The sequence below is a fragment of the Rissa tridactyla genome, chromosome 22, assembly GCF_028500815.1.
Source record: "Rissa tridactyla isolate bRisTri1 chromosome 22, bRisTri1.patW.cur.20221130, whole genome shotgun sequence".
NCBI classification, from domain to species: domain Eukaryota; kingdom Metazoa; phylum Chordata; class Aves; order Charadriiformes; family Laridae; genus Rissa; species Rissa tridactyla.
In genome coordinates, this window is record NC_071487.1 from 5,952,163 (window position 1) to 5,976,497 (window position 24,335).

The window sequence follows — 24,335 nt, forward strand, 5'->3', positions numbered from 1 at the left end:
TCCGTGAATTCTAACTTCAAAAGTATTTTTCATGTAATATTATCACCGGAAAACAACTCGCAGCCGTGACACCGAATCCTCCCCCGGCGGGGTTCAACACGCCTGCATTCCCGGCGTCCGGCCATGTTATTCCCGACTTTTCCTTCCCCATGTGCTCGGTTTACAACTTAAAAAAAAAACAAAAACCAACACTCCTGCCTTTTCTCTTGCTCAGCAGCCAGCCCAGCTGGTTCAGTTTCGGCTGTGAAGCCAGCGAGCTTCTGCCGGGCAGAACCACCGAGAGCAGCTCTGCAGGCCAAAGCCGGACCGCGCCGCTCTCCACACGAACCCGTTGCTTTTATTGATCGCGCAAAATTCCATCCAACCAGAATTCAGGAAAAAATAACACTGGTAATGCCAAGAGGGAGAGGATGACATTGCCTTTAACTTGGTTAGCTTTGCAAAACAAAGCAGGGGGGGGAAATAAAAAATTGAGCCATCTTAATGGAACAGCTCCAACGCGCCCTGCGCAAGACAAAATCACAAGTTTTAAGTAACAGGGAGCCTCTCTTTACAACGCTACCTTTGCAGAGTAAAAACGGCGTTTTGAGGGTTTTCATCCTATCTACCGACATCAACCAAACCAGTCCGTCCCCCAGCCTCTCCAGCCCTCTGGAATTAGCCAGGCTGCCATTTCCAGGTAAAACAAGAAAAACCTGACTGAGTGTGACGCAGCAGAAGAAATGCAGCTTCTGTGAATGCAGGTGGTACGTACCCAAAATTACACCGGCTACTGAAAAAGATGCAAAACTTTAGCTGCAGTGGACAAGCGCAGCTGCGTAAGGGCCATTCGGACACGCTTCTGTATTACCTCCAGAGAGGATTAAACTACATCAAGATAACTACACCTGTCCGCAGCGCTCCGTGCTGTCGCTTTAATAGAAAATAATAAAAATATTTTACCGGCGCAAACGGTGCGCAGGACAAACCTGAGGCTACTTCACATCGCAGCTCCCTGTCACCCGGAGTTATAATACGGGGGGGCGACGGGAAGGTGCCGTTACCACTGAGGGCAAGAATTACCGGTTTCAGAGGCATCCCCCCACCGGTACCTCTCCGAGCAGATGAACTCGACCTCAGACGGAACAACGGGCAGCGCCACTGTCGACGCGTTCTCATGTTAATAGCTGCTGCGTGTTAATAAACGGTAAGTTTTGCCCCAATTCCAGGCAATCACTCTTCTTAAATACGTTCTTTACTCATCGTCTGCTGAAGATAGACCTCAGGCGCCAGCTGCTCTCTCCAGCTTTGGGGACATATTCCACGACGGCAGACCACCATACGCCCGTCAGCCACGTCCGCGGCAGTGGGCTGGGACACGACGAACCAACCCAGTGATTGCCGCAACACCACGAGGAAGACGGCAGGCTCATTTAAAAGGAATATTTCAGTTACTTACCTGTCTTGAGAAGGAGGTAAGTTTATCTTAAGTTTCTTTGGATGCGATAGGAGTCCTGGGCCCTTTTTTTGGTACCTTTGAACAATCAACTCCTCCACAGGAACGAAAACATCAATGAATTTTTAAAGGACTGAAGGAAAGAGAGAACTGAACAGGGGAAGGAGAGCGGTGAAAACAAAAAAGTTGGCACACGAGTTGGCAGCAATTTGAACTTGATATTCATAGCACCAAAATATTCGTATCAACATCTCAATCGTCTAAGTTTTGGCGCTACATATGCTTACAATGTATTTAGATTCAAATAAAAGTAAATAAAGACACTGCTAGATACTAAACGAGTTTTAAAAAAGAAATAGTGTCGGAACAAGACGGCCATGGTGAAAAGAACCCCTCTGGCACGGGTGGTGAACAGCTGGAGCTGCGAGTCAAAGGCCGGCACCAGCCACTTGCCCATCAGACGGGAACGCTGGCAGCGTCTTACGCGGGGTGGACACGGGGGACTCCGCCGCAAGAAGGAATCGGCTTTCCACAAGTCTCACTCCGAATTCCCCTCTGCGGGTCCCAAATATCGAGAGATCCAACTCTCCGAACGGAGCCCCCCAAGAAGAACGCAGGCGCGTCTCCGCTGAAATGACTGGAAGGGGCACAGCACAGACACTCCAGGCAGGGGCCTGACGCAGACCAGAGGAATCTCTACTTTGTGAGAAACATTTAATTCAACACAATGAATTACAAGAGGACAGGTTTACAGAATAATAACCGTAACAGACTGTTCAAAAAAGGAAAATAGTTTTCACTGGCCGCGGCACCAGGTAAGGTTCCCCAGAGCGATACCTGGTAGAGCAGCACCAAAGTACAATTCAGTCTTCTTGCAGTACTCCAAACGAGCAGTTACCAAAGAATTTTGTATTTTCAAACCTTTAAGAAAAGAGTTACTATAGTATCAATCACTTTGGCATGGGATATTTTTCAAGGAGCTTAAACCTATTCCGATCGCTAAGCTGAACTACTCCCACAGGCTAGTTCTGTCCAGGCGATTCCCCCGGTCCCTCGTGTCGCTGCTAATCACCCTCACGCGATAAAGGCTCTGGGAGCTACTTTCTTCCCCAAGTTTTGGGATACCAACAACCCGTACAATTGGTTAGTGGCACAATATTTAATCCACCACTTCATACTGTACTCTCAGCTGAGATGTCCACGCATGAATTACGCGACGGATACCCTAAAACTAAAATAACTTTCGCAACTTAGTCAACAATTTCTCCGAGCTATAAACTCTCCTCCCCTTCCCCTCTCCCTCTCCTTCCTCCTCAGATAAATCCATTTTTAGCCACAAGTCACCCCAATATGCTCACAGATGTACTAGAAGAGACTGAGGAATCAATCAAGGTACCCACGGTGAAGCCAAATACTTATAAACACATTAAGGCAGGTTTCACATCGTTTCATTTTTGGACACAAAATGCCGGTCACTTCACTGCACATGCAAATAAGAAAGATTTAATACTTAATAAAAAGCTTTAAATTCGTTTTTAGATATCAATTATAGAAAAATCAACCTTCTTCTTTTCTTGTTTTAAAAGAGGTCAGAACATTACTGCACACGAAAGCAGATGTGTCGACACACCTATGGAATGGATCCCCTTCCCTCCACACACACAGAAACGGAGGTCGGGGCTCTTGGCACCAGAAGAGAAAGGAGGAAGTTCTTCTCATTGTCAGTCAGAAACGAGTCATCCTCCCATTCCCAGTTGAGAAGGTCCTTCTGATCGGACTTAAACCAAAGGAAAACATACCACCGAGTGGGTATATTGATCTTCCAAACTCTATTCGGCTATGCTCGGACACATACAGAACTCCGTATCGAAAATGTGTGCGTCTGGAACTAACTAAAAAAAACCGATTGCCATTGACGTAAGACCAATTCCTCAAGTGTAACCTCCCCTACTAATTGAAGCCTCAGGTGGAAGAGGCACTGGCAGTTTGTCTCCGAGACTCCGCTTCCAAGACCAATGTGGTCTTGCGAGGAAAAGGAAATTCAGTGACCCGAGTTGGGGGGTGGAACGACAATCCACAACATAAAATGACCTCCCTACAGTCGGTACAAACAGGTAGCCTACAGCAGAGCAGCCAAGGAGTGAAACAGCATCTCTCTCACTTGTGTTGGAGAGAAAATTGTTTCTATGGGTCATCGTTAAAGGTACTTAGATAGAAAAGCTTAAAAATGTATCACCTATCACTGACCCACAAAAACAACAACAAAAAAAAAAAAAAGGACAGGAAATTTGGTTCCTAGTATTTTCCCTCCCACCATTTTATATTCCTTAATTCCCTCCCACTTTTGCATTCCCGATTACCCTACCCCGTTAAAAAAAAGGAAGGGGGAGTAGAGTTTAGTCAAGTTCCATCTTCAAAACTACCCAGCAATTAATGAACCAGCAGCTTCTCAACGTTTCCTGAAGCGTACATCAAAATGCTCATGGGTACAGTTGGACTGTTGGTGCAATTTGCTCCGCAGACACTCTTGGCTTTGAAAATAGTTGTGCTGACCCTGCTGATAGGGTTTATACTGGGAATTCTTAGATGGAACTCCCTAGAAGAAAGAGGAAAAAAAGACCTTGTAAGTCAGTAAGAACTTTTTATATCTTTATAGCAAGTGAGTCCTTAAAAGGATAAAGCCATAACATATCCATTTCTGGACGTCCTGGTTTTCACCTTCAGCAGACCATTTGTTCTGGTTCTTTGCTGTTGCCAGACCTTTGTAGCAGACAGGAATGCGAGATACTCAGTGCCCAAACGAAGCTACTGTTAGTGACGTGGGAAAACAGAGAGAGCCCGGACAGAAGATGGTAAAGGCCAAACAGATTTCATGTTATAACCAACCTTCCAGCTGGAAGGACTGCTTAACGTAAACCTCTTCCTTCTACCTGAAATACAGCTGCCACTCCCTCCAAAGGGGCTTTTCTTCTGCTATTCATCCCAAAAATTCTTTTTTTCCCCCTCCACGTTCTTCATTCTTGCCTCCCGGGCTCTGGAGTCTACCTAATGAAGCACCCAGGGTATTGACTACCCTATTTCAGCGACAGAACGCTAATTGCTTGTCTTCGGCTAAAACTTAGAATGATCAAAAATTAAAATCGGCAAGTTCTGTTTTCATCTCGCCGCGCGAGCCCCCCTCAGGGAACACACCGTGCTCCCGGCCAGGCTCCGTGGCACGGCGCGCCGGCCCCATCCAGCGCAACACGCAACGTTCGTTGCTGTATCGTGACCTGGCCTTTTACATCTGGGGTGTTTTTTTCCCTGCATTGCTACACGGTAATGATTCATTACTCCGAGCTATGTGGGTTTACAAGACAATTAAAAAACAAAAAATAATTATTGTTGCACCTTTAAAAAGTTCCCCTGCACAAGGGAAGGTCAGACACGTGCTTGAGAACAAGCAGCGAGCCCTCGGTGACACCTTTAAGGGCTGCACAACATAAAGGCACATTTCTGTGAATCCTGTAGTTGCTGCTCTTACACGATCTTAAACTTTTCAGGTGTTTCAGAGTTTTGAACGTATACGCTCGTCTGTAACTTTCAGTTTATCAATTCCCACTGCACATAAAGTTTTTTAGCAGCTTCCCTCTTTCGATGGTTAAGTTGCCTTTTTCTAACTTCCTTCAAATGTTATTTAAAAAAAAAAAAAAATCCACAAACACGCCCTCTAATATACCCTGCAAGAAAATGCGTACTAAAAATGCAAAAGAGAGAGAAAAAGGCAGGCGGGGGGAGAAACTGAGTCCATGAGATGGCAGCTGTCCTTCTGCCCACAGTGTTCTCTCGCCTGTTGTAGGAAGTAATAAATAAACAAACAGGGGGGAAAAAAATTGACATCACAAGACAAATTTTTCAGAACCGATCCCCTTTCAAGACAGAATCCTTCAAGCCCTTACACACAGGTTCTGGCTAGGGTTAGGTGGGCATTTAGCCCACCTAACACAGCCACGAGGCCCAGAACGCTCTGCGGCAAGGCAAGCGCTCCCCAGACATCACATCCATCAAAATATTTGATCTTTTTCCTGAAAGCGTGGCCACTTCATCTTTAAAAGTGCAGGCTAAAAAGCAAAGATCCGTCAATACATACTAAGATTCCTCCGGAATACATTTCTGCCTTCAATGAAGCAGAGTTTAAGGTGAGGATGCCGCCACATTACCTGGACTATACATTCTCCATCTCCTGGTCATGGTCCTGCTCCTCCTCCTCCTCTTCCTCTTCTCCTTCTTCCTCGCCGCCTTCTTTCTCTGAAGGAGCTTCCCCATCTCTTGCTATTTCCTCTACGTGGGCGAGCATATCGGCCATCAGGGCTTCCTCCAGTCTCTTCCGCACCTGCTGCACCAGCTCCTCTTGTTTCCTGCCCCAAATCAATGGAGAATGACATTAATCCTCAGACCTGCCTCTCTCAAGGGAAAGGAATCCTAAATCCCTCCCCCAGGAGGCCGGGCAGACAAGCGCGGCTTTGGAAGAGACCTCTGCAAGAGCTGCGTCGTTAAAAAATTGCCTGGCATTATACTTTCAGTGAAGCTGAAAGAAACACTTTAAAAAGTTGTCCAATATTTTATATTACAAGTGCTTAGCATTGATTGTACCATTTTTAATTCGGGCTGAAATTTGCCTAATCTAGCAGCTGACTCAAGACTTTCTTTTATTTTTAGTTCCTAGCACTAATATTAATTTAAACAAGAAAAAGTCAGCCTGCCCTGCTCAGCTTTCCAAAAACGAGACTGGAGAAAATTAAGATTCTGACCACTTCAATCTTTTTGCACATTCTCCTTTTGAGTCACAACCTTAAATTTTCCAGCTCTTTTTCTGTCAAAGTCATAGCAAAGCAAAGAGGTGTTCAACACCGCGGCTCAGGGGACTCCTAGTTCATCTCAGGCACAGGAAATCATGACGTTACAAACAAACCATTTTTCCTGGTCGTTCACGTATAAGTCAAGCACAAAACCAAAAGTCATCCTGTAATTCAAACAGATTTATCAGTCAAATAGTCAAAACAATTCCTACCTTTACATGCCGCTAATGGATGCGAAGCGGCGTGCTTTCAGGTTAGTGTCTTTGGCACGTTCAGTTCTCCCTTAAGTGCTTAAAGCTGAATTTGACCAGCCTTGATTTAGCAATATAATTCATTACTGAAAGGCAGCTTCACCTAAACAAACTGCATCCTTGTTTGCTGCCACCGCAGCAGCGACTGCTTTTATTTGGTGCTGTGCTGAGCCAGAGTAAGGCAACAAGAATCGAATCGCGCTGTTCAGGATTTCTCCAATCCCTTCTTTGCTTAGAGGTGCCTTAAATCACATCCAAACACCTTTTTCAATAAAAGGAGACATACTCTGACACGAAAAACAAATATGAGCCATAAATCTCAGAGTAACAGGCCGTGGCCAAAATAAAAGTAACGGGCTTTAAGTACCTGCCTGTATGAGAGCAGCTTCGCGTAACAATTTTTTTTCTACTCTACCGATGAAGAAGCATTTAAAATAATTCAGCGAGCTATAGTGCTCCATCAGATATTCAAATCTGCCATTAAAAAAAACAACCCGAAACAGGGGCTACTGTTTTACTACAAGAAACCTTGTTCCAAGACAGGAAGTGGTAATTTGTCGTTAATACCTAATATCTTCATCCGTCACCATAAACGCTTTGCAAAGCGGCTGAGAGGTGTTTAGCCAAACTCCGGGATTCTTCTCCACGGCCGCAGAGAGCTGCCCAGTGATGGGCATGGTGCTGGTGTGCAGAGCACTGGCGATCGCAGAGAGAAGGGTTTCATCAGTGCAACCCGGTCCGACGCCTGCAAGTGGGAGGAAAAGCGATAACCAGCATCGCCCAAGACACAAGATCAGCCAGTCAGGACAACAGGCGTGATTTAAATTGTAATGGCGAAGCACCTACTGTCACTTAGAAAGACAAGACAACAGAAATCTCAGTCCTAAACACTTCTAACAGCAGCTGTACAACTCTCTCCGAGGTTATTTAAGCCTAGATCAATTCGTCATTCTGTTACACACCCACCTCCCCGCCCCCCCCCCCCCAAAAAAAAACCCCAACCCAATTGGGAATGGAAGCTATTTCCATTCTGCTTCTGGAAAACAAGAACAATGACATAAAAAGTCAAGACGCTTTGCTTCAATATCCCCTCAGGACGAAGGGCATGGAGCTGCCCAGCCAGAGCACTAACAGTTCCCGCTGAAGCCGGAACGCTCCACGGCACTGGGGACCGCTGGAGAACGAGGAGGTCAGACACAATACCTTCAGGTCACGGCTGACTGGTATCGAAATGCCACCCCTGGAGCGAAGCGCAAACTCTGATTACCTTGTAAACCTTTTGGAAGGTCCATTGTTTTCACCAGCTCCTCCGCAATGTCAAAAGCGTTCAGTCCACTTAATTTCTTCTCCCAGAAGAGCTGACATCAAAGAAAGTGTTTATTGGCACAAAACAGAGAAATGGAACTGACAGCTACACAAAGCGCCTGCTTACTGTCAGAAGAGGGAAGAACGCTCCTGCAGACAATTTTATATTGCATTTACTACAGAGGGGGTCTGCCGCGTCTGACAGCAGGGAACGATCCTCGTTGCCAATCAGCCCCACCACTCTGTCCTGACCTGATTCCTTGAAAAATACTTTTATTTTCTTCCAGGGACTGGTACTCTCACTCCTGATTAGATCTGAGGCAGAAATTGTTTGCTGTGAGGGGGGTGAGCCCCTGGCCCAGGTTGCCCAGAGAAGCTGTGGCTGCCCCATCCCTGGAGGGGTTCAAGGCCAGGTTGGCCGGGGCTTGGAGCAACCTGGGCTGGTGGGAGGTGTCCCTGCCCAGGGCAGGGGGTGGCACTGGGGGGGCTTTCAGGTCCCTTTCAACCCAAACCAGTCTGTGATTCTATGAAAATGAAATATATAAGCCGATATGTGTATATATACTATATATACAGTATATATAATGGTATTTGTATTTTATACATACATATATATATATAAACCACTAAAGGATCTTCTCAGATAACAGAGTCCGATGTTGTGATAGAAAAGAAAGAGGATTATGCAAGGAAAGCACAAGCAGAGCAGAAGCTGCATTACAACGAGCAGCAATGTGAGCGGCGAAACTCCACAGCTCAGATGATGACACCTTGGTGTACCGGGGCTGATCTCGCTGCCGTAGACGGCACTGACACATCAATCCGCACTCCCCTACCCACCTCTTCCACAACAGGGATACAGATCTCTGGCCAGCCCAGTGTCTGCATATCGATGTCATACCTTCAGTGACCTCTTTGATTGTCAATGAGGGTGGTGAGACACCGGCCCAGGTTGCCCAGAGAGGGGGTGGAGGCCCCACCCCTGGAGACATTCAAGGCCAGGCTGGATGAGGCTCTGAGCGACCTGATCTAGTTCAAGCTGTCCCTGCTCACTGCAGGGGGCTGTAATAGATGGCCTTTAGAGGTCCCTTCCAACCCAACACGTTCTATGAATCTAAGTCTTAACTAGCCCCGGGGTTAATGGGAACAGCAACACCACTATGAACACACATGCTCTGCTTCCTCAGCAGACCCTGCCAAAACCCTACCAAACCGGCTAAAAAAACCCAAACCACCAAACAAAACCCAAAAAAACCCAAACCACCCACCCAACTCCATTTCAAATAGAATCTCTCTCACACTTCAGAAAGGTAGTTTTTAAGTTTGCAGAAAAGGTTTTCAGTGTGAGAGGTGGGTAGTTTATAGGGTATTTTTAAATTTTATTGAAGTCGCTTTCCTTCTTGGAATGATACATTTTAATTCCACCAGACCTGCAAGAGTTTAAAACGCACTGATAATCTGATACCGACAACGGCATCCGAACAGACTAATGAGGCAGAACGTCTCGTTTCCAAAAGGCATAAAGATGGACTGGCTACAGGGAGGCATTCACGGCATCCCCGGGTGAGCTCTGCAGAGGCAACAGGCTGCCAGCTCCAGGTAACGCTAATGACATTCCGAAGGCTGCTTTTGAACGGGTACGTCTTATTTTACCAGTGCCCAACTTCAAAGCCACACTTGTCCTAAGCCCACTTTTCGCTTCCTTTCACCGGACAAAATTAAGCTGGAAGATTTCCTTTGATTTTGGTGCATTCTCCTGTTCGCAAATACACAGTATGGTAGGAAAAAACCCGTTGACTTTGTATTAATAATGACATTCCAAGTGAACTGATGACCTTATTCGTACCGGTAGAGTTAACTACTAACGACACACGCATCTGAAGAAAGGCCCGTGCTGGGGGTACCATCCCTCGTGCTGCATCGCAAACACCACGCTGCAGGTGGTCTGTACCCAAACGGGGATTTCTCCAAACACAGAATTCCTGCACAACCGGAACATTTGTCAGTGGTTCTAATTACAACGCAAACGTCCCCTGAAGCAGTTACGATGTCTGTCTACATTTGTAGCTAATACTTGATTTCAGCATTAAGGAAATGAAGGCTTAACTACAACAGAATTGTAATCTAAACAAAGGCTGGAGTCTGGTTATAAAACGCAGCGCAGGCAGCACGTGAACTATCACTGGAAATGGGTTTTGCTCCCAGATTTTAAAAGCTGGAAGCCCCGTAAGTTATTGTTTCTGAAACATCAGAGACTTCAAACTGGCACGGACGGTTTGTTCAGCATCACAGAATTAAAGCTCCTTATTTTGGGACCCGCCCGGCAGCAAAACCCAGAGTTTCTCAGTTGCGGAGAAGCAGTCACCCAGCTGCACGCCTCACCTGCCGGGGCTGGTCCACGGCTTTCTGAGGATCACTCTTCACCTTGTTGCTGGGATGGTTTGTGATCTTCGTGACGGGTTGTTTGAATATGGAGGCCGTCTGTCTGACGGGCAGTGCTGTGTTCAAATCAGGCTTGCCCTGCAAATTTCAAACAAAAGGGGTGGGGGGGAGAAAAACCACAAAATGTTTTCAATTTGCTAAAACACTACTACAGCTGTAAAGACATACAGTAGGGAAAAGAAGAGCTCATGGACTTGAAAACCTGTCTGATCTCGAGCTATATCAGTTAGACTGCTAAAAATGTATAATTATGTCCCAATCTTGCCTTAGACCAATGAAAATTAAACTAAGTTTTCCACTCTCTCACGTTCTACTCAACACGCTAGCCTCCTCTCAGTCCAGCTTATACCCTATGGTTGTATCCCAATCTCGACAGAAGTTCGGAGTCAGAACACTGCGTTTGCACTTTGACAAGCCACCCGTAGATCACTAAAACAGGAGTTTTCGACGCAATGTTTGTAACGAGCAGAAAAACTATGAAGTGGGATTTCGAGACCACTTTGTCCATCCAGAAACCATTCTAAACCGTTCTGTTCAAATCCAGTTGTGGACACCAATTAAAAAAAAACCCCAAATCAATACAGCTGGAACCTTGACTGCTTTTGTTTTTTACCTTCGGTTCTTAACAAAACTCGATTATTAAATGGAGCTCATAATAATTTTGACTGCATGACTGCCGTTAGCGTTAGTGGGAACACAGGAAGAGCGTTCCTCGTTGCCGAGATCTAACGTGCACGCCTTGAAACGGCTGTAGGACATACTTCGTTCCTGAGGATGCAGACACCGCGTCTGCTTAACATATTTATTCATGAGATGTAGAAAAAGATGTATTCAGGACAAATATCGTTCTGAATTATCTGTGTGCTAACCCACGTATAAGCCAATTCATACATTTATTGAAAGGTCTGGGCAGAATTTTTAGCCCGAGATGGGTGTCAGGCCCTGGTCCCTGCAGCGAGGCATCTCTCTTTTCAAATATCACTATGGCACCTAGTGCTAAGTGAACGTTCCAATCCCGCCGATGACGATTCTTGACTGGTTGACGTATTTAGAAAATAAGCATTATTTTCCATATTTAATGTTTAGGTGTACAGGCGTGAGCTTTTTGGTTCTGAAAAAGCTTTTAGCATCTGATGAAGATAGCTAAGAATGACCGGAGCCAATCCATCCAGACAGGCACACACCGACGTCACTAATCTCAACTAATCAAAATTATCAGGTGCCAAACACGGGCTCTTTTATTTTGTTCTACAAAGAGGCCTTGCCATCCTCTTGTCTCTTCAGCTTTCTGCCTGAAATGCGTCCCCTCCTTAGATCAGTTCCAAAGCTGAGATACCAGTGCGGCTCCAGCCATCCCTGCTCCTCCCTCTGCCCCCAGACCGAGTCCCGGCGCAGAGCAGAGCCGCTGCACGGCCGCAGGAGTCAGCTGGCAACCAGGGGCTCTGGAGGAGATCCTGCTGGAGAAGGCGATCTCACAGAGAGCAAGACGCCAGCTCTCCCTCAGCCCTTCCGAACAGAAGATTCGGCAGCACCGCCACATTCTCCCACAGTATCAGTACCCCGGAAGAATCAGGGAATGGCAGTATTTGTCCAGCACCCCGTAACGGGGATGTCGTTATCTCACACAACCGCAGCTTCACACATTAATCACAAAATGCCTAATTTTCACGCAACCGCAGACATTGCTCTGAGAGGCAGCCTGCCGGTACGACAGCAGACGGAAAAGGGAAAGCTGCCGCTGCATCTTGGTCTTACTTTGGCTTGGTTGGAACAGTCATAGCGCATCCTCTGCCTGTTCTTGTTCATTTTATTCATCAACATTTTTCCCGTGCGGAAGTCAAAAGTGCTGAGGTCCATCGAGCTCCCCAGGTAGCGTGCCAGCTGGGGCTTGCTTCGGAACTTTTTACCACTTGGGCTGGAAAAAAAGAAAAACAAAAAACAAACCAACACAGAAAAGAAACAAGGAGGGAAATTAAAACCCCCTGGACTTCAATACCAGCACTCGACGCAACTCAGGTTTTATTTCCTTCATGAAAAACAACACGTGCTGAACTTCCAAGCATGACGTTCACATTAACCTCTACATGGATTGTCATTGCTTTCGTATCAACTCCTCCTCGTGATTACTGGGGAAGAGACAAATTAAGTGCAGACCATGTTAAAATGTTCTTATATGTAAAGAGGAAGATTCAGACCAGGTATAAATGACCACGGGATAGTTCACACCATAACCTAGGTGGGAGACATCAGCACAGATGTACTTATCACTCAGCTGTCTCAATTAATCTCATTTTCGAGCAGAATTTCTTCTCCCAGGAGCGTGATGTTTGACCAGCACCACAAACATCTCCTTGGGCTCCTTCCCCCCTCCCCGAATAGCACATTCGGGTTGGATCGCACGTCTTTGGCAGCGTTCTGAACACTTAATTTCAGGATTACATACAGCAAGGAGCAAGAACAGAAGTTAACTGCTGGCAAGCTGCAAAGCAAAGAGTTAGAAAGCTTAAGTGATGCAAAGATAAAGGGCAAAACTTTGGAAAACTTTTATGGCAAAGCAGAAGAGATATTCTTTTTAAACACCTGGTTTCACATGAAAGACTACGACCTGGCAAGCAGGCACAAATTACTCCAACTCCTCTTTGTTTCTTTTTTTTTTTTTTTTTTTTTTTTTAAATAATACAAACTTTTGCACTACTACAAAACGCTGCAAGGTAAGCGCTTTTATTTTTTATGCGTAAAGCAAAAATAAGTCATTGTGTTGTGACTGCAGTGGAGAACTTTACAGACAATAACCACAAAGTATTCTTCACGTTCTCATTTAGCAGCGTGACAATGCCCCTTCATTCCCTTAATTTCTCTTGTTTCTGGGTTTCTGCATCTTGTATATTCAATCTTAGTACCCATCTGGTAGAAGCTCACTCCAGAAACACCTATCATGCTAAACACAGGCTGGCTGGGCGAAAAGCATTTTAAGATCAAAGACGCCGGTTAACACCTCACCACCCCTATTTATCCATTTTCTCCTTTAAAGGGTGGTTAGCAGTGGTGGAACGTTCTTCTCGGCCACGTTGCATGGAAGCGGGGTGACCTCCTCCCTAGCCTACAAACACCCTCTGCTCTCGGTGCAGAAGACGGCAGCGTTAGATTTATGGTTGGACTCGATGATCTCAAGGGTCTTCCCCAACTTAAATGATTCCATGTAAGGTCACATCCCAGGGAGACCTCACTAACAGGTTGCCCGCTGTAGGCAGTGGTGGCACCCACGAGTTCAACAACTCAATTCAAAGCAGCTTCACGACACCCAAGCGTTGAACCTGAGATGACGAGAAGCAGTACCTACATTAAAGTCCCTGTTTTTTCTACTGAGGAGAGACGTGGTATCAACGCAGCTCATCCCTGCCGGAGATAAATCAACGCCCAGGAGGTTCAAATGCTTTCTGAGGACAGTTGGAGCTCTGCGATTAATGCTACCTTCCGTTATTCCTGAAGCCAGAAATGCAGGCTACTTGTTGCAAAGTTTCTACTTGAAGGCCAATAACTCGAAATAACACAGTTGTTGCAGGATGAAAGGAAAGAAGCTTTACTAAATATTTCATTTAAAATATTTCGCTACACCACAGTGGTGGTGTTCACACTGGTAAGATACTAACAACCTCTCTGGGGGTCTTCTCAAAGGAAAAAAGCCTCTTTTCATCACATTATCTGCTTCCCTGAAGCCTTTATTAGGGAAAAAGTCTGAAAAAATAGCACAAGCATAAAATTTCACTCTGAGGGCAGTGAGCCCCTGGCCCAGGTTGCCCAGAGAAGCTGTGGCTGCCCCATCCCTGGAGGGGTTCAAGGCCAGGTTGGAGGGGGCTTGGAGCAACGTGGGCTGGTGGGAGGTGTCCCTGCCCAGGGCAGGGGGTGCCACTGGGTGGGCTTTAAGGTCCCTTCCCACCCAAACCAGTCTGTGATTCTATAATTCTATGATTTCTAGTATGGGACAGTGGCAAACCAATCAGTCCAAGTCAGACTGCGTATGCAAAAAAATAGATTAAAAAAACCAACCCAACAAAACAGAAAGAACCAAAGCACTAAAAGCTCTCCAAAAACTGAGAGACAAGGTTAATACGAATTATACTAAAACTGAAATCTGAAAAAGTCTCTCAAAGGACTTACGATCAGAATGTTGTGCTCATCCCTCCCCCCGCCCCCGCCGCAGCATCTGCTTAGGAAGCTCCCGGCCCCGATTGCTCCCAAGCTGCTTATCCTGCCCCGTATCTGCTCCCCGCCACCACCTCTGCTCAGGCACGAAAGCGTTCATGCAAATGCACAGTTACCAGATGGGGAAAATAATCCACCTTTAGAGGGTAGGGAGAAGAGGAGGAAACACTTTATCACTGGTTATTCCTCAGCTGGACCGGAGCTGCACAAACACTCAGGCCAGAAGATGCCAGAGAGAGGAGGAATAGGCAGACAGGAGCAGAGGCCGCGTCCAGACTCAGATTTGAAACCACTTTTTAAAAACCACAAAGGGAGGCACGCACCTCAATGCAGAAAGAGGAATAACCAACTCCAGCGGCTTTTAGGCCAGAGCCATCGCTGCCGTGAGTGAAGCCAAGCAGAGAAACTCCTGCTACACAAAGAACATGACACTGCTTCCTCTTCCAAGATCTGCACTTCCAATTTACAGTTTAGTGTCTTAATAATTTAAAAAATAACAGATTACAGTGAATTGTGCACTTCGCAGCACAGCGTAACTTCCAGAACAACAGACAGAGACACTCTGAGACAGTATTTTAAATGAACGCAGCCCTTCAGCTTTTTTGCTTAATATCCATTGTAGTAATTTTGCAACGGATCTGAGAAACCGCTCGAAGTCCACATGCGACTGAAAAAAAACCCACCTGAAATGACTCAGAGTCCTGTCTCTTCCCGGGGAAGCTTGGCCCAAAGGAAAAGCACTGAAATGTTCAGAAGAAAAACTTTTATTCTGATTAGGTCTTGAAAAAGGCAATACCGTAGCAAGGTTCTCTGGCACAACAGCAGACGGGGAACAAAGCTACAACTCGAAGGCGACAGTGAACTTGGTCAGTAAACACAGACAGAAAGGGGGTGCCTGGGGCGCTCTGGAGCTCCTGGGGCCCCTCCGGCAGGAGCACGTTTGGTAGGACACAGCCATGGAGGGCACCTACAGACACCTGAGAGGGTTGCGGGGGTGGGGGTACAAAGGGCGGGGGGGGAAAAGCAGCCAAAAAACCTACAAAACTCCAGCTGTGGGACCGCTTGCTGCATGTCAGAAGGCACAGAAACAGCAGAGCAGCATTTATGAATTCCGAACACCGTTACAATGCTCGTGTGCCCGTTAAGTGTCATGAAATGCATCTCCTTCCGCTCCAGAGGGAGAGCGCTGCTCTGCACTCCTGTTTTTGATACACAGAGACTTTGAAAAGACCCAGAAAAGAGACATCTTGGTACAAAGCTGCAAAACCCCATCTCTTCTAAATCACACCGACGCGTGAGCGTGCTGTATTTGGCTCCTGAATTGAAGTCTTTCACACTCCAGCTTATGAAAAGCAAGGCAACTGCAAAGTTGCAAACCGTTTTACATGCTCATCCATCAAAAGCTCCAAGGCATTATCTGCCCGGCTTCGGCACTAACAAAATGAGCCGGGAGCGGATGGAGGGGTGGTATGACCGAACCCAAGCCGCCCTCGCTTGTTATTCGGAGTTTTCGGGCGCGGATTAACCGAACGCTGGCAGCCTATTGAAGGGCCAAGGCTGCCAGGTGCCCGCTGCTCTCCATGTGCAGCTCACCCTTTGTCTCCTGCCTGATATTCTTAAGGAGAGAGCGACTGCAAGGCCAGGCCCTCCTCCCTCATTACCCAAGTCTCCTCCCCTCCGCTCTCCCTATGCAGGATCCGCACAACTTGGAAAGCAAAGGGACAAAAGACAAAAAAAAACCCCACCCCGAACGAAGCCAGGCGTCGCCTGCATTTTAAAGAAACGAAGATAGGAATAACCTAGGTAAAAAGGGCGATCGATAGCATATGCTCAAAACCCCATTTCCTCAGTAGGGGGCGGGGGGGGCGCGACGGGGGTAATGGAAAATGTTTTTCATTCTCCGTTGCAATCGCGCTCCCTCCCATGCAGAGCTGGGGATTCACAGCCCGCCTCGGCTGCACTTCGCTCCCCAGCTCTCCTCCAGGCCAGGGGTCCCTGGGGGGCTGCACACCCCCGACACCGCTGCCTAAGGAGAGACGCGTGTCCCGGGACACCTCCCACGCTGCCACCGCTAGTCCCCATCTCTCCCAGCATCTTCACGTTATCCCCGGCTGCAGCATCTGCGGCGAGTCCAGCCTCCGTGGTCCCATGCTCCAACAACTCTGTTTCCCCGGGATGGGCCAGTGCAGAGACACTCGTGGCTCTCACCAGCACCGGTGTGTGAACAAGCGAGACCAGGCGACTCCTCCGGCTGCCATAACCCACCCCACCTCGTCACACGTCCACGCGGCGGCACCACCTCATCCCTCCAGCCTGGGGGGACCGAGCTGGCCCAAGCACTATTTCGGTGCCAGCAGCAGGGTGTAAGGGATGCTCCCTGCACCGCAGGGCAACGGGGCTCTCTTTGTTCAGTAACTTGGGCTCCAACCCCAAAAAAACCCCACCCAACCAAAAAAAAAACCAAAAACAACCAACTCAAAACCACCCAACTTTGATACACACAATACACATAAAATCTCTCCAATTTCCAGCAGCATCCCAGCGCTAAACAAGAACCCGAGTGACAGTCCCGTAACGCAGGAGGGAGCCCAGATATAACCAGTCCTTTATAAGGCTCATCTCAAACATCACGAGAGCTTCCCTGGGCGAGCTGTGGACAAAACAGAACAACCCAGAAAGAGCAAAGTACAACCTCAGTAAAAGCATTCCCCCCACAATTTTTCTTTTTTTTTGGGGGGGGGAAAGTGTACAGACCAAAATACACTTGGGGGGTGTGTTAAAAACGTTTTCTTCAACTTCTTAACACAGGTGCTGCCTCGGTAAGAAATTCACAAGAAAATAAGCTTCACCCAAGAGATCTGTTAAGTTTTTCAGAACAGCTATGTGTTGTTAACATAGCAGAAGCGAGCAGCGATCCCAAACTTCTCAGACACTTTGTCACCAAACCTTCAGCAGAAAAATACTGTGAAGAAAAGCCACACAAAGCAGCACTAAATTCTCCTTCCCCTAGGTGAGACCACTGAGTTTGGAGAGCCTTTGTAGCCAAAACTCTCTCAAAGACAACCCGCCACTCTCACAAAATCCCCGATATGCCTTCCTGAATCCTTCCCGAAATCCTCCGTCCCGGCACCTCTCCTGCTCGCTCCAAATTTGCCCCACGACTTCTACCGCATCATCCAGAGACCCTCCTGGGTCTCCCAACTCTTTGGCCACAGGCAGACGAGAGAACGCACTCCAGTTTAAAAAAATTCTGCGCAATCAATAGCTGGTAAAAGCACGAGGTTATAGGACTGTTTCTAAAAACCTGCCCGGGGAATTACACCTCAAAGAGGGTTTAGCTTCCAGCAATCCGCTCGCACGGACTCACACCTCGCAGGCTGAACGTACCCAGCACAACCCATTTGTCTCGTCACCCAAAGCAGAACCCACATTTGACAGAAACCTTCCTGCAGAAAGCGTGTGCTGCCGGTGCTTAGGGTTACAAAAGGAAAACTCCAAATAGCAAACGGAGTAAAAATCAAAGACGGCTGGGAAAACCAGTAACTTCCCCCCTGCCGCTCATCACCTCAGCTCAGCGCTAATTCTCACGGCTGGTGATGGCACACGAGAGCGCTCGCTTCCAAACCGTGCGCGCAATTTGCCACAGACACTTACTGCATCTGCATGTTCAGGGCAGGCGAACAGAAAAATCGTCCAGGTAAACAACAGGCAGAAATAGCCAAGGGATTAATGAATTGCCGTGCATGTATCTTCTACTCCCAGGTAACGCAAAATGCAACAGTAACCAAAAATCAGCGCAGCAGGGCCCTATTATACCTTTGATCTCTGTCCAAATTGATATAAAGGGAAAATCCATTATAATCTGGGAATAAAAATATGCTACTTATCCTCTCTCCTCCCCTCTTTTTTAAGGTCGGCTCTGAGACCGCAACTTTACAAATAAAATAAGTTCTTGGAAAAACAGGGAGCTTTTAAGCTTTCAGCTGCTCTCGCTGCTGCCGGTGGTCTTTTCTTCTCCCCGCCGACTCCGAGCTGCAGCAGCGGAGCCGGCACTTCCAGCTTTACCCTCTCAAGGATGATATTTGGTGGCTCAACTCACCAGCACCGCACGCTTTTCTCACAGCTGTAATGTGATTTTCAAAAAAAAAAAAAAGAAAAGAAAAAGAAAGAGAAACCTAACACGTGCAGAAAGCCGATTGCATACATTTCGCCGACTAGAAAAGGCCAGATGAGGACACCTGGATAACTTGTGCTATGCTCGTCTCCGGCTCCCCAGGGGCCCAGGTTTCACGCCCCAGCTCGCGGGTGCGCCGAGGCTGCCTCTGACGGGTGCGGGAAGGATCCATACGGCCCACCTACAGCCGTATGAGACACACGGCGATATTAATAGAAACCCTTCGGGAGCAAGCGGCTCCCCAGCCATCTGCTCCCCGCCATGGGGATAAGGCACCCCCTGGGCTCCCCCCCGCAGCCCCAGCCGTCGCGGCGGCCGGCGAGCGCTCCTGCTTCACCCTGCCCCGAATTCCTTAATCGTGGATAAAGCAGCAGATAGAGCCCCCAGAAGGCACGGGACCGCTCTCGCCGGTGCCCCGGCTACTCCGCAAACACGCGATTTATTTGATGATTTTTTTTTAAAAAATTAACTGTATTCGCTTGGCATAAGCCACTCTGAAAGGCCGCTGCCCCCTTCCGCGCTGCTCAGCGCCTCAGGTGGCTGTCAGGGAGGCGGGGGGACGGCGGAGCCCCCGACGGTGCGGATTACGGGTGCGCGCCCCACCGCCAGCCCCCACCTGTGGCGACAGACGGACGGACAAACCGCGCCGCCGCCACCTCGGCCCGGGCCCCCCCCCGCCCGGGGCGGTCGCCTCCTCCCGGGCCCCCGAGCCCCCCCACCCCGCCCCGGGCCCGGGGCTCCCCCCGAGCGCTCCCACCTCTTCCGCTCCATGGCGGCCCGCCCCGGCCTCCGCCGCCTCTTCCCGGCCGCCGCGCTCTCCTCCCGCCGCCGGCTCTTCCGCCCTCCGGCCGCTCCCGCCGACCCCCGCCCGCCCCCCCACCGCCCCCGGGAGGCGGCGCTGGGGCCGCGGCTCGTCCCGCCGCCGCCCGCCGGGCCTTGCCGCCGCTCCGCGCTGCGCCGCGGCCCTCCCGCCTCCCTCCCCGCTCCGCCCGCCCCCGCGGTTCCGCTCCCGCCCCTTCCACCGCTCCGCCCTCCACCTTTTCCCGCCGCCGCCGGATCCCTCCGCCCGCGCACGCCGCGGGGATATAGTCCCTCCCCGCCGCCACGCTCGGCGGGAAGCCGTCCCCCTCCCCGGACCCCCCCCATCCCTCGAGCCCCCCGTGCCCACACCCCCCCCACCCCGACCCGGCCTTACCTCAGCGCCGGTCGCCGCGGTCCCCCCCGATGTCCCGGCAGCGCCGCTTTGGGCATCTTCCCCCCGCGCCCGCCCCGGCCGCACTGGCGGCCCCGCGCCCCCTGCCCCGCCCGCTCGCGCCCCCTGCAGCCCCGGCCCCGCGCCGCACCGCGACACCGCCACATCGCGACACCGCGACAGCCGGCACGGCCCCCGGGCCAGCCAGGGCTGCCGGCACACGGTCCCGGTGCGACCGGCCGCGGGAGAAAGGAACCGGCCCGTTCTGCAACGGGGCCTTTCTGGGGTCACTTTGCACATTCTGTGCAGCGCCCACAGCCCTTCTCTGGGACGAGGTTCCAAAGGGATCCACCCAAAACAGAGCACAAACCCGGGCTGGGGGATGAAGGGATGGAGAGCAGCCCCGAGGAGAAGGACTCGGGGGTGTTGGTGGGGGAGAAGCTCCACACGCCCCGGCACCGTGCGCTGGCAGCCCAGAAACCCCCCGCAGCCTGGGCTGCATCCCCAGCAGCGTGGGCAGCAGGGCGAGGGGGGGATTCTGCCCCTCTGCTCCGCTCGGGGGAGACCCCCCTGCAGTGCTGCCTCCAGCGCTGGGGCACCGACAGCAGAAGGACACGGAGCTGTTGGAGCGGGGCCAGAGGAGGCCCCGGAGATGCTGGGAGGGCTGGAGCCCCTCTGCTGGGAGGACGGGCTGAGAGAGCTGGGGGGGTTCAGCCTGGAGAAGAGAAGGCTCCGCGGAGACCTTCCAGCCCCTTCCAGTCCCTAAAGGGGCTCCAGGAAAGCTGGGGAGGGACTCTGGAGCAGGGAGGGGAGCCATGGGACGAGGGGGAAGGGTTTGAAACTGGAAGAGGGGGGATTGAGATGAGATGTGAGGCAGAAATTGTTTGCTGTGAGGGGGGCGAGCCCCTGGCCCAGGTTGCCCAGAGAAGCTGTGGCTGCCCCATCCCTGGAGGGGCTCAAGGCCAGGTTGGCCGGGGCTTGGAGCAACCTGGGCTGGTGGGAGGTGTCCCTGCCCAGGGCAGGGGGTTGGAACTGGGTGGGCTTTAAGGTCTTTCAACCCAAACTGTTGAGAGAGGCAAATCTGCTCTGGAGGAGATGGTGTGAAGACAAAGCAATGACAAGTTTTTCAGGAAAAGATGTACACCACAACCTATCACAGATGTCTAAGTCACCTACTGCAGCATCGCCAGGAGGGACATATCTGCCTCCTGCTGCCGGTTAATGTCCACCCACAAGCCCCAGGTTTGATAACATACGACCAAGCACCTCTATTTCGGCAGCCGAGCGTTGCTCAGCGTTACACTATCCACATGCTGAAACACACCAAGTGCCACAAGGCCGCCTGCCTTCCAGAGCAAGTCAGAGTAATTCAATTCCCTTTAACAAACTAATAACATCCTAGGTTTTTAATAAGAATCCTGCCCGGATCAGCCATCCTGAAGTGATCACCATCAGGCTTCGAAAGAGCAGCATCCAGGGAACGCACCCGGACCCTGCCGCCATCGCGCCCTGGCCACGTATGTCAGCGCAGCTCCAGCCACCGCTCACTTCTTCTGACACCCAACTTACTCAGCCCATTGGAACTTCCAGCCTGCGTCTGCGCAACAAGCTGTCGGCAGTTTTACTTATTATTGTTTTTTAAAACCAGGCCTCACTCATTTGTTTCAAACTCCCTTATTCGGAAAGCAGCAGGGAGCGGAGGAAGGACGCGAGAGGAAACCTGGCGTCCCCCGCGCACAGGGTGCGTGTCGTCGCGGCTCAGGGGTAGAAATTGAAAAGAAACTTCAAAGAGCTGGGTGCGCCTGTAGGCGCTGGGCTGTGTTTGCTTTGTACAGGAAGATTTTTATATTTAAGACAGGTGACAGTGGGGATTTTGTCTTTAGTTTAACCAGTACGGAGCTTTCTGTCGCCCTGGAGGCACTCCCTCTCTCTAGGGATTAGTTTTGGTTGTGTCGGTTTGTGTTTAACGTTGTCTCCTTCTGGGCTCACACCTATGAAACGTCTTGCTCTGCTGATGCTGTTATTCCCTGCGATCTTGAACACACAGATCAGAAAAGCTCTAATTGCCAGTATTGATCAAAACGACATTATTTTTCATAAATACACTTTCCCTCCTTTTTTTTTTTTAAAAAAAACCAAACCAAGCCCCAAACAAACTCACCACTCAGCCAAACTCACGCTATTCTAACCGCAGACTTGCACCGAAATGCAGCTTCTTGATTCAAAATGAAATAAGCGGATAAGGAGAAACTGAGGCACAGGGTGATGTGGTTTGCTCTCGTTTAGCACAACAACTGGGGAAACTGGGAGCAGAACACGGTCAGGGTGAGACCGCGGCGCTGCCGGGTTACCCACGCGATTAAAATCAAAGCCACGAAAAGGCGTGAACCTTTCACCAAGAAATGAGATGGTGCAAGACACACCGTCCACGTTTCGACACTGGGTTTTGAGAACGACGGGGAGTGAGCGGAAGCCAGCCGAGAGCAGAGCGATGAAAATCATCAGCCGTCTCCAAAATGACCTGTGAGGGAAGAGGAAGGAACCGGGGCTGTTTGGCCTCAGGAAAACAGCTGAGATCTCGTAATAGCTTTCAAACACGCAAAAAGGAAAGAAAAAGAATTCCTGGGCAGGAGGGGAGAGAATTTCTTTTTTTCCGAACGTGTAAACTGAGCAGTTAAGCACAGAAACAGACTGTGCAGAGGGGCTGTGACATCTCCTTCAATAGCATTTTTTAAGAATAAACTGGAAAAGCTGGGGAGCGGATCCTGCTGGGGGGTGGGGATGGAGAAGGCGAGCTCTCAAATGTCCTCTGAACCTCAAGCCCACAGTAACAGTAGTTAGAAAATCAATTTTCACCGACAGCTGGTGCAGCAACAACTTGGAGAAGGGAAGACACACACTCTCCCAGGACTCTTGAACCCAAGGGAAAATACTCCAGTGTTCCTTTGGGAACGCTGCCAAGGTACAGAGGATGAGGTCTGTGCAGATATTGCCACCAGGTGAAAGCGTACGCGGCTGCAAGAGAGACCATGTTGTTCCAGGACTAGCAGATAATCCAAAAATCAACAAAATCAGTTGTCGTCAGCCCTGGAAGCAAGCAACAGGATATCCCGATAGAAAAAACTCTTCCATTTTGCCCCGCAGGCAACTCCGATTGGAAGCTTTCTGCTCTGCAGCCAAACTGCCCAGACTCACCAGAGGAGCTTATTTTGGAGTAGGATTCGTCAGGAGCACCCAACTGACCAGGCAGGAGCACCCAGTCGACTGGCCCCTGCAGAGAGGCAGAAGCTGAGGTTGGTCCAGGAACAACAGCAGGAGAAAAGACCAACGCTGCAGACAGACAGTGCCGAGGAGGTTGCTGTAACCACTCCCTGTCCCACCTCCGCTCACACCTTCCGTGATGAAAGCCAAGCGGAGGTACCAGCATGGCCAAACACTCAGAAGGGGCAGGCAGGAATTCAAGCCTTTCCTTTTCTTAGAGGTGGTTTTTGGAGTTACACCATTAACCCAGAGCTGAAGGTGCCTTTCGATCCCCGCAGATCCAAAGCCCCGTGAGCTCGGCCGCCGCTGTGCCCTCTAGCGGAACTCGCCGGGTTTGGAAGGGGAAGCTTTTCCTCTCGCCGGGTCGTGGTCTTTTAACTAATTTGTTCATATAATGTATGTGACATTTGGTTAGCTCCTTCCGAAAAATAATTAGCTGTTAGAAAAGAGGCAATTCTAGGATATTAAAAATTAGGAAGATCACTCATGACACTTTGAACAATGATTATTTGAATTTTGACAGAAATTTGCCCAGGAATGCAGAAAATATCTCTAATAGAGTATTTCTGAAGAGTGTTCGCTCTTGTGGAAGGAGAAATACTAGAAATTAAACCAGTTATATGCTAATCCTAGGGTTAATTAGAGACAAAACATCATTTGAAATGCTGCAGAAAACACAAGCAGCTAAACAACCGCCAACGGGCAAACAAATCCAAAGCCCGTGCGTTTCTTGCAGTGCCTGCCTGTGCAGGCAGTTGGTATTTTGAGTATGTTTTTCTCCTTTAAATATCTTCTAATCTCACCTGCTGGGCGCAACGCTACCACTGGGGCTTTGCTCAAGGGAACTCCCAGTAATAAGAACGGCAGACTGACACCTCGGGGACACCAGGGTCCTCAGAGGAATGGGCGACGCAGACAGACCCTCAGTGCAAGGCCTTCTGAAGAACTCTCCGTACGGGAGCAGAGGCTCGCCCACCCACGGGAATGAGCCAAAACTAGGTCATTTCTGAAGGCAGCAGCAGTGTATTATGCCCGTCCTGTCTAGACGTGTTAAACAGGTAAGAGTAACTGGAACTCTAACTGTTCAAGTCTGAGCTCACAATCCTGATGACGTGCGAGTACGGGCTAACATAATGTCCACTTTCAAGGCGTACTTGGGATGAAAACGGATCAATATCCCTCTCTACAGCATAGGGCGGCTGTTGTCAAACCCACATGATCTCAGCATTTCAAG

The 24,335-nt window shown here is 49.5% G+C and overlaps 1 protein-coding gene across 3 annotated transcripts; it reads right to left on the minus strand.

The window, feature by feature from the left end:
• Window positions 1-2,135: 2,135 nt before the first annotated feature.
• Window positions 2,136-19,909, minus strand: MBD3 (methyl-CpG binding domain protein 3). 3 transcript variants are annotated; one of them, XM_054182174.1, is made up of 8 exons: window positions 19,844-19,909; window positions 15,158-15,214; window positions 12,027-12,186; window positions 10,212-10,349; window positions 7,792-7,882; window positions 7,092-7,269; window positions 5,635-5,832; window positions 2,136-4,031 (listed from the first exon to the last, which is right to left on the minus strand). In XM_054182174.1, the coding sequence occupies exons 1-7, from the start codon at window positions 19,897-19,899 to the stop codon at window positions 5,640-5,642; spliced, it is 873 nt and encodes a 290-aa protein (XP_054038149.1). In that variant the 5' UTR covers window positions 19,900-19,909; the 3' UTR covers window positions 2,136-4,031; window positions 5,635-5,639. The 3 variants fall into 3 exon arrangements, with proteins under 3 accessions (XP_054038149.1, XP_054038151.1, XP_054038152.1); XM_054182176.1 differs by lacking the exon at window positions 19,844-19,909 and adding an exon at window positions 19,406-19,514; XM_054182177.1 differs by lacking the exons at window positions 15,158-15,214; window positions 19,844-19,909 and adding an exon at window positions 19,406-19,492.
• Window positions 19,910-24,335: the final 4,426 nt, after the last annotated feature.

Bases quoted from the DNA above. Each gene is read 5' to 3' on its own strand.
- MBD3 (XM_054182174.1), bottom strand. From the start codon at position 19,899: ATGCCCAAAGCGGCGCTGCCGGGACATCGGGGGGGACCGCGGCGACCG. The intron at 15,215-19,843 runs GTAAGGCCGGGT...TGAACATTTCAG, and splicing joins CCGCGGCGACCGGCGCTGAG to TGCTTTTCCTTTGGGCCAAG. The intron at 5,833-7,091 runs GTATTAACGACA...GATTTGGGGCAG, and splicing joins GTGACGGATGAAGATATTAG to GAAACAAGAGGAGCTGGTGC.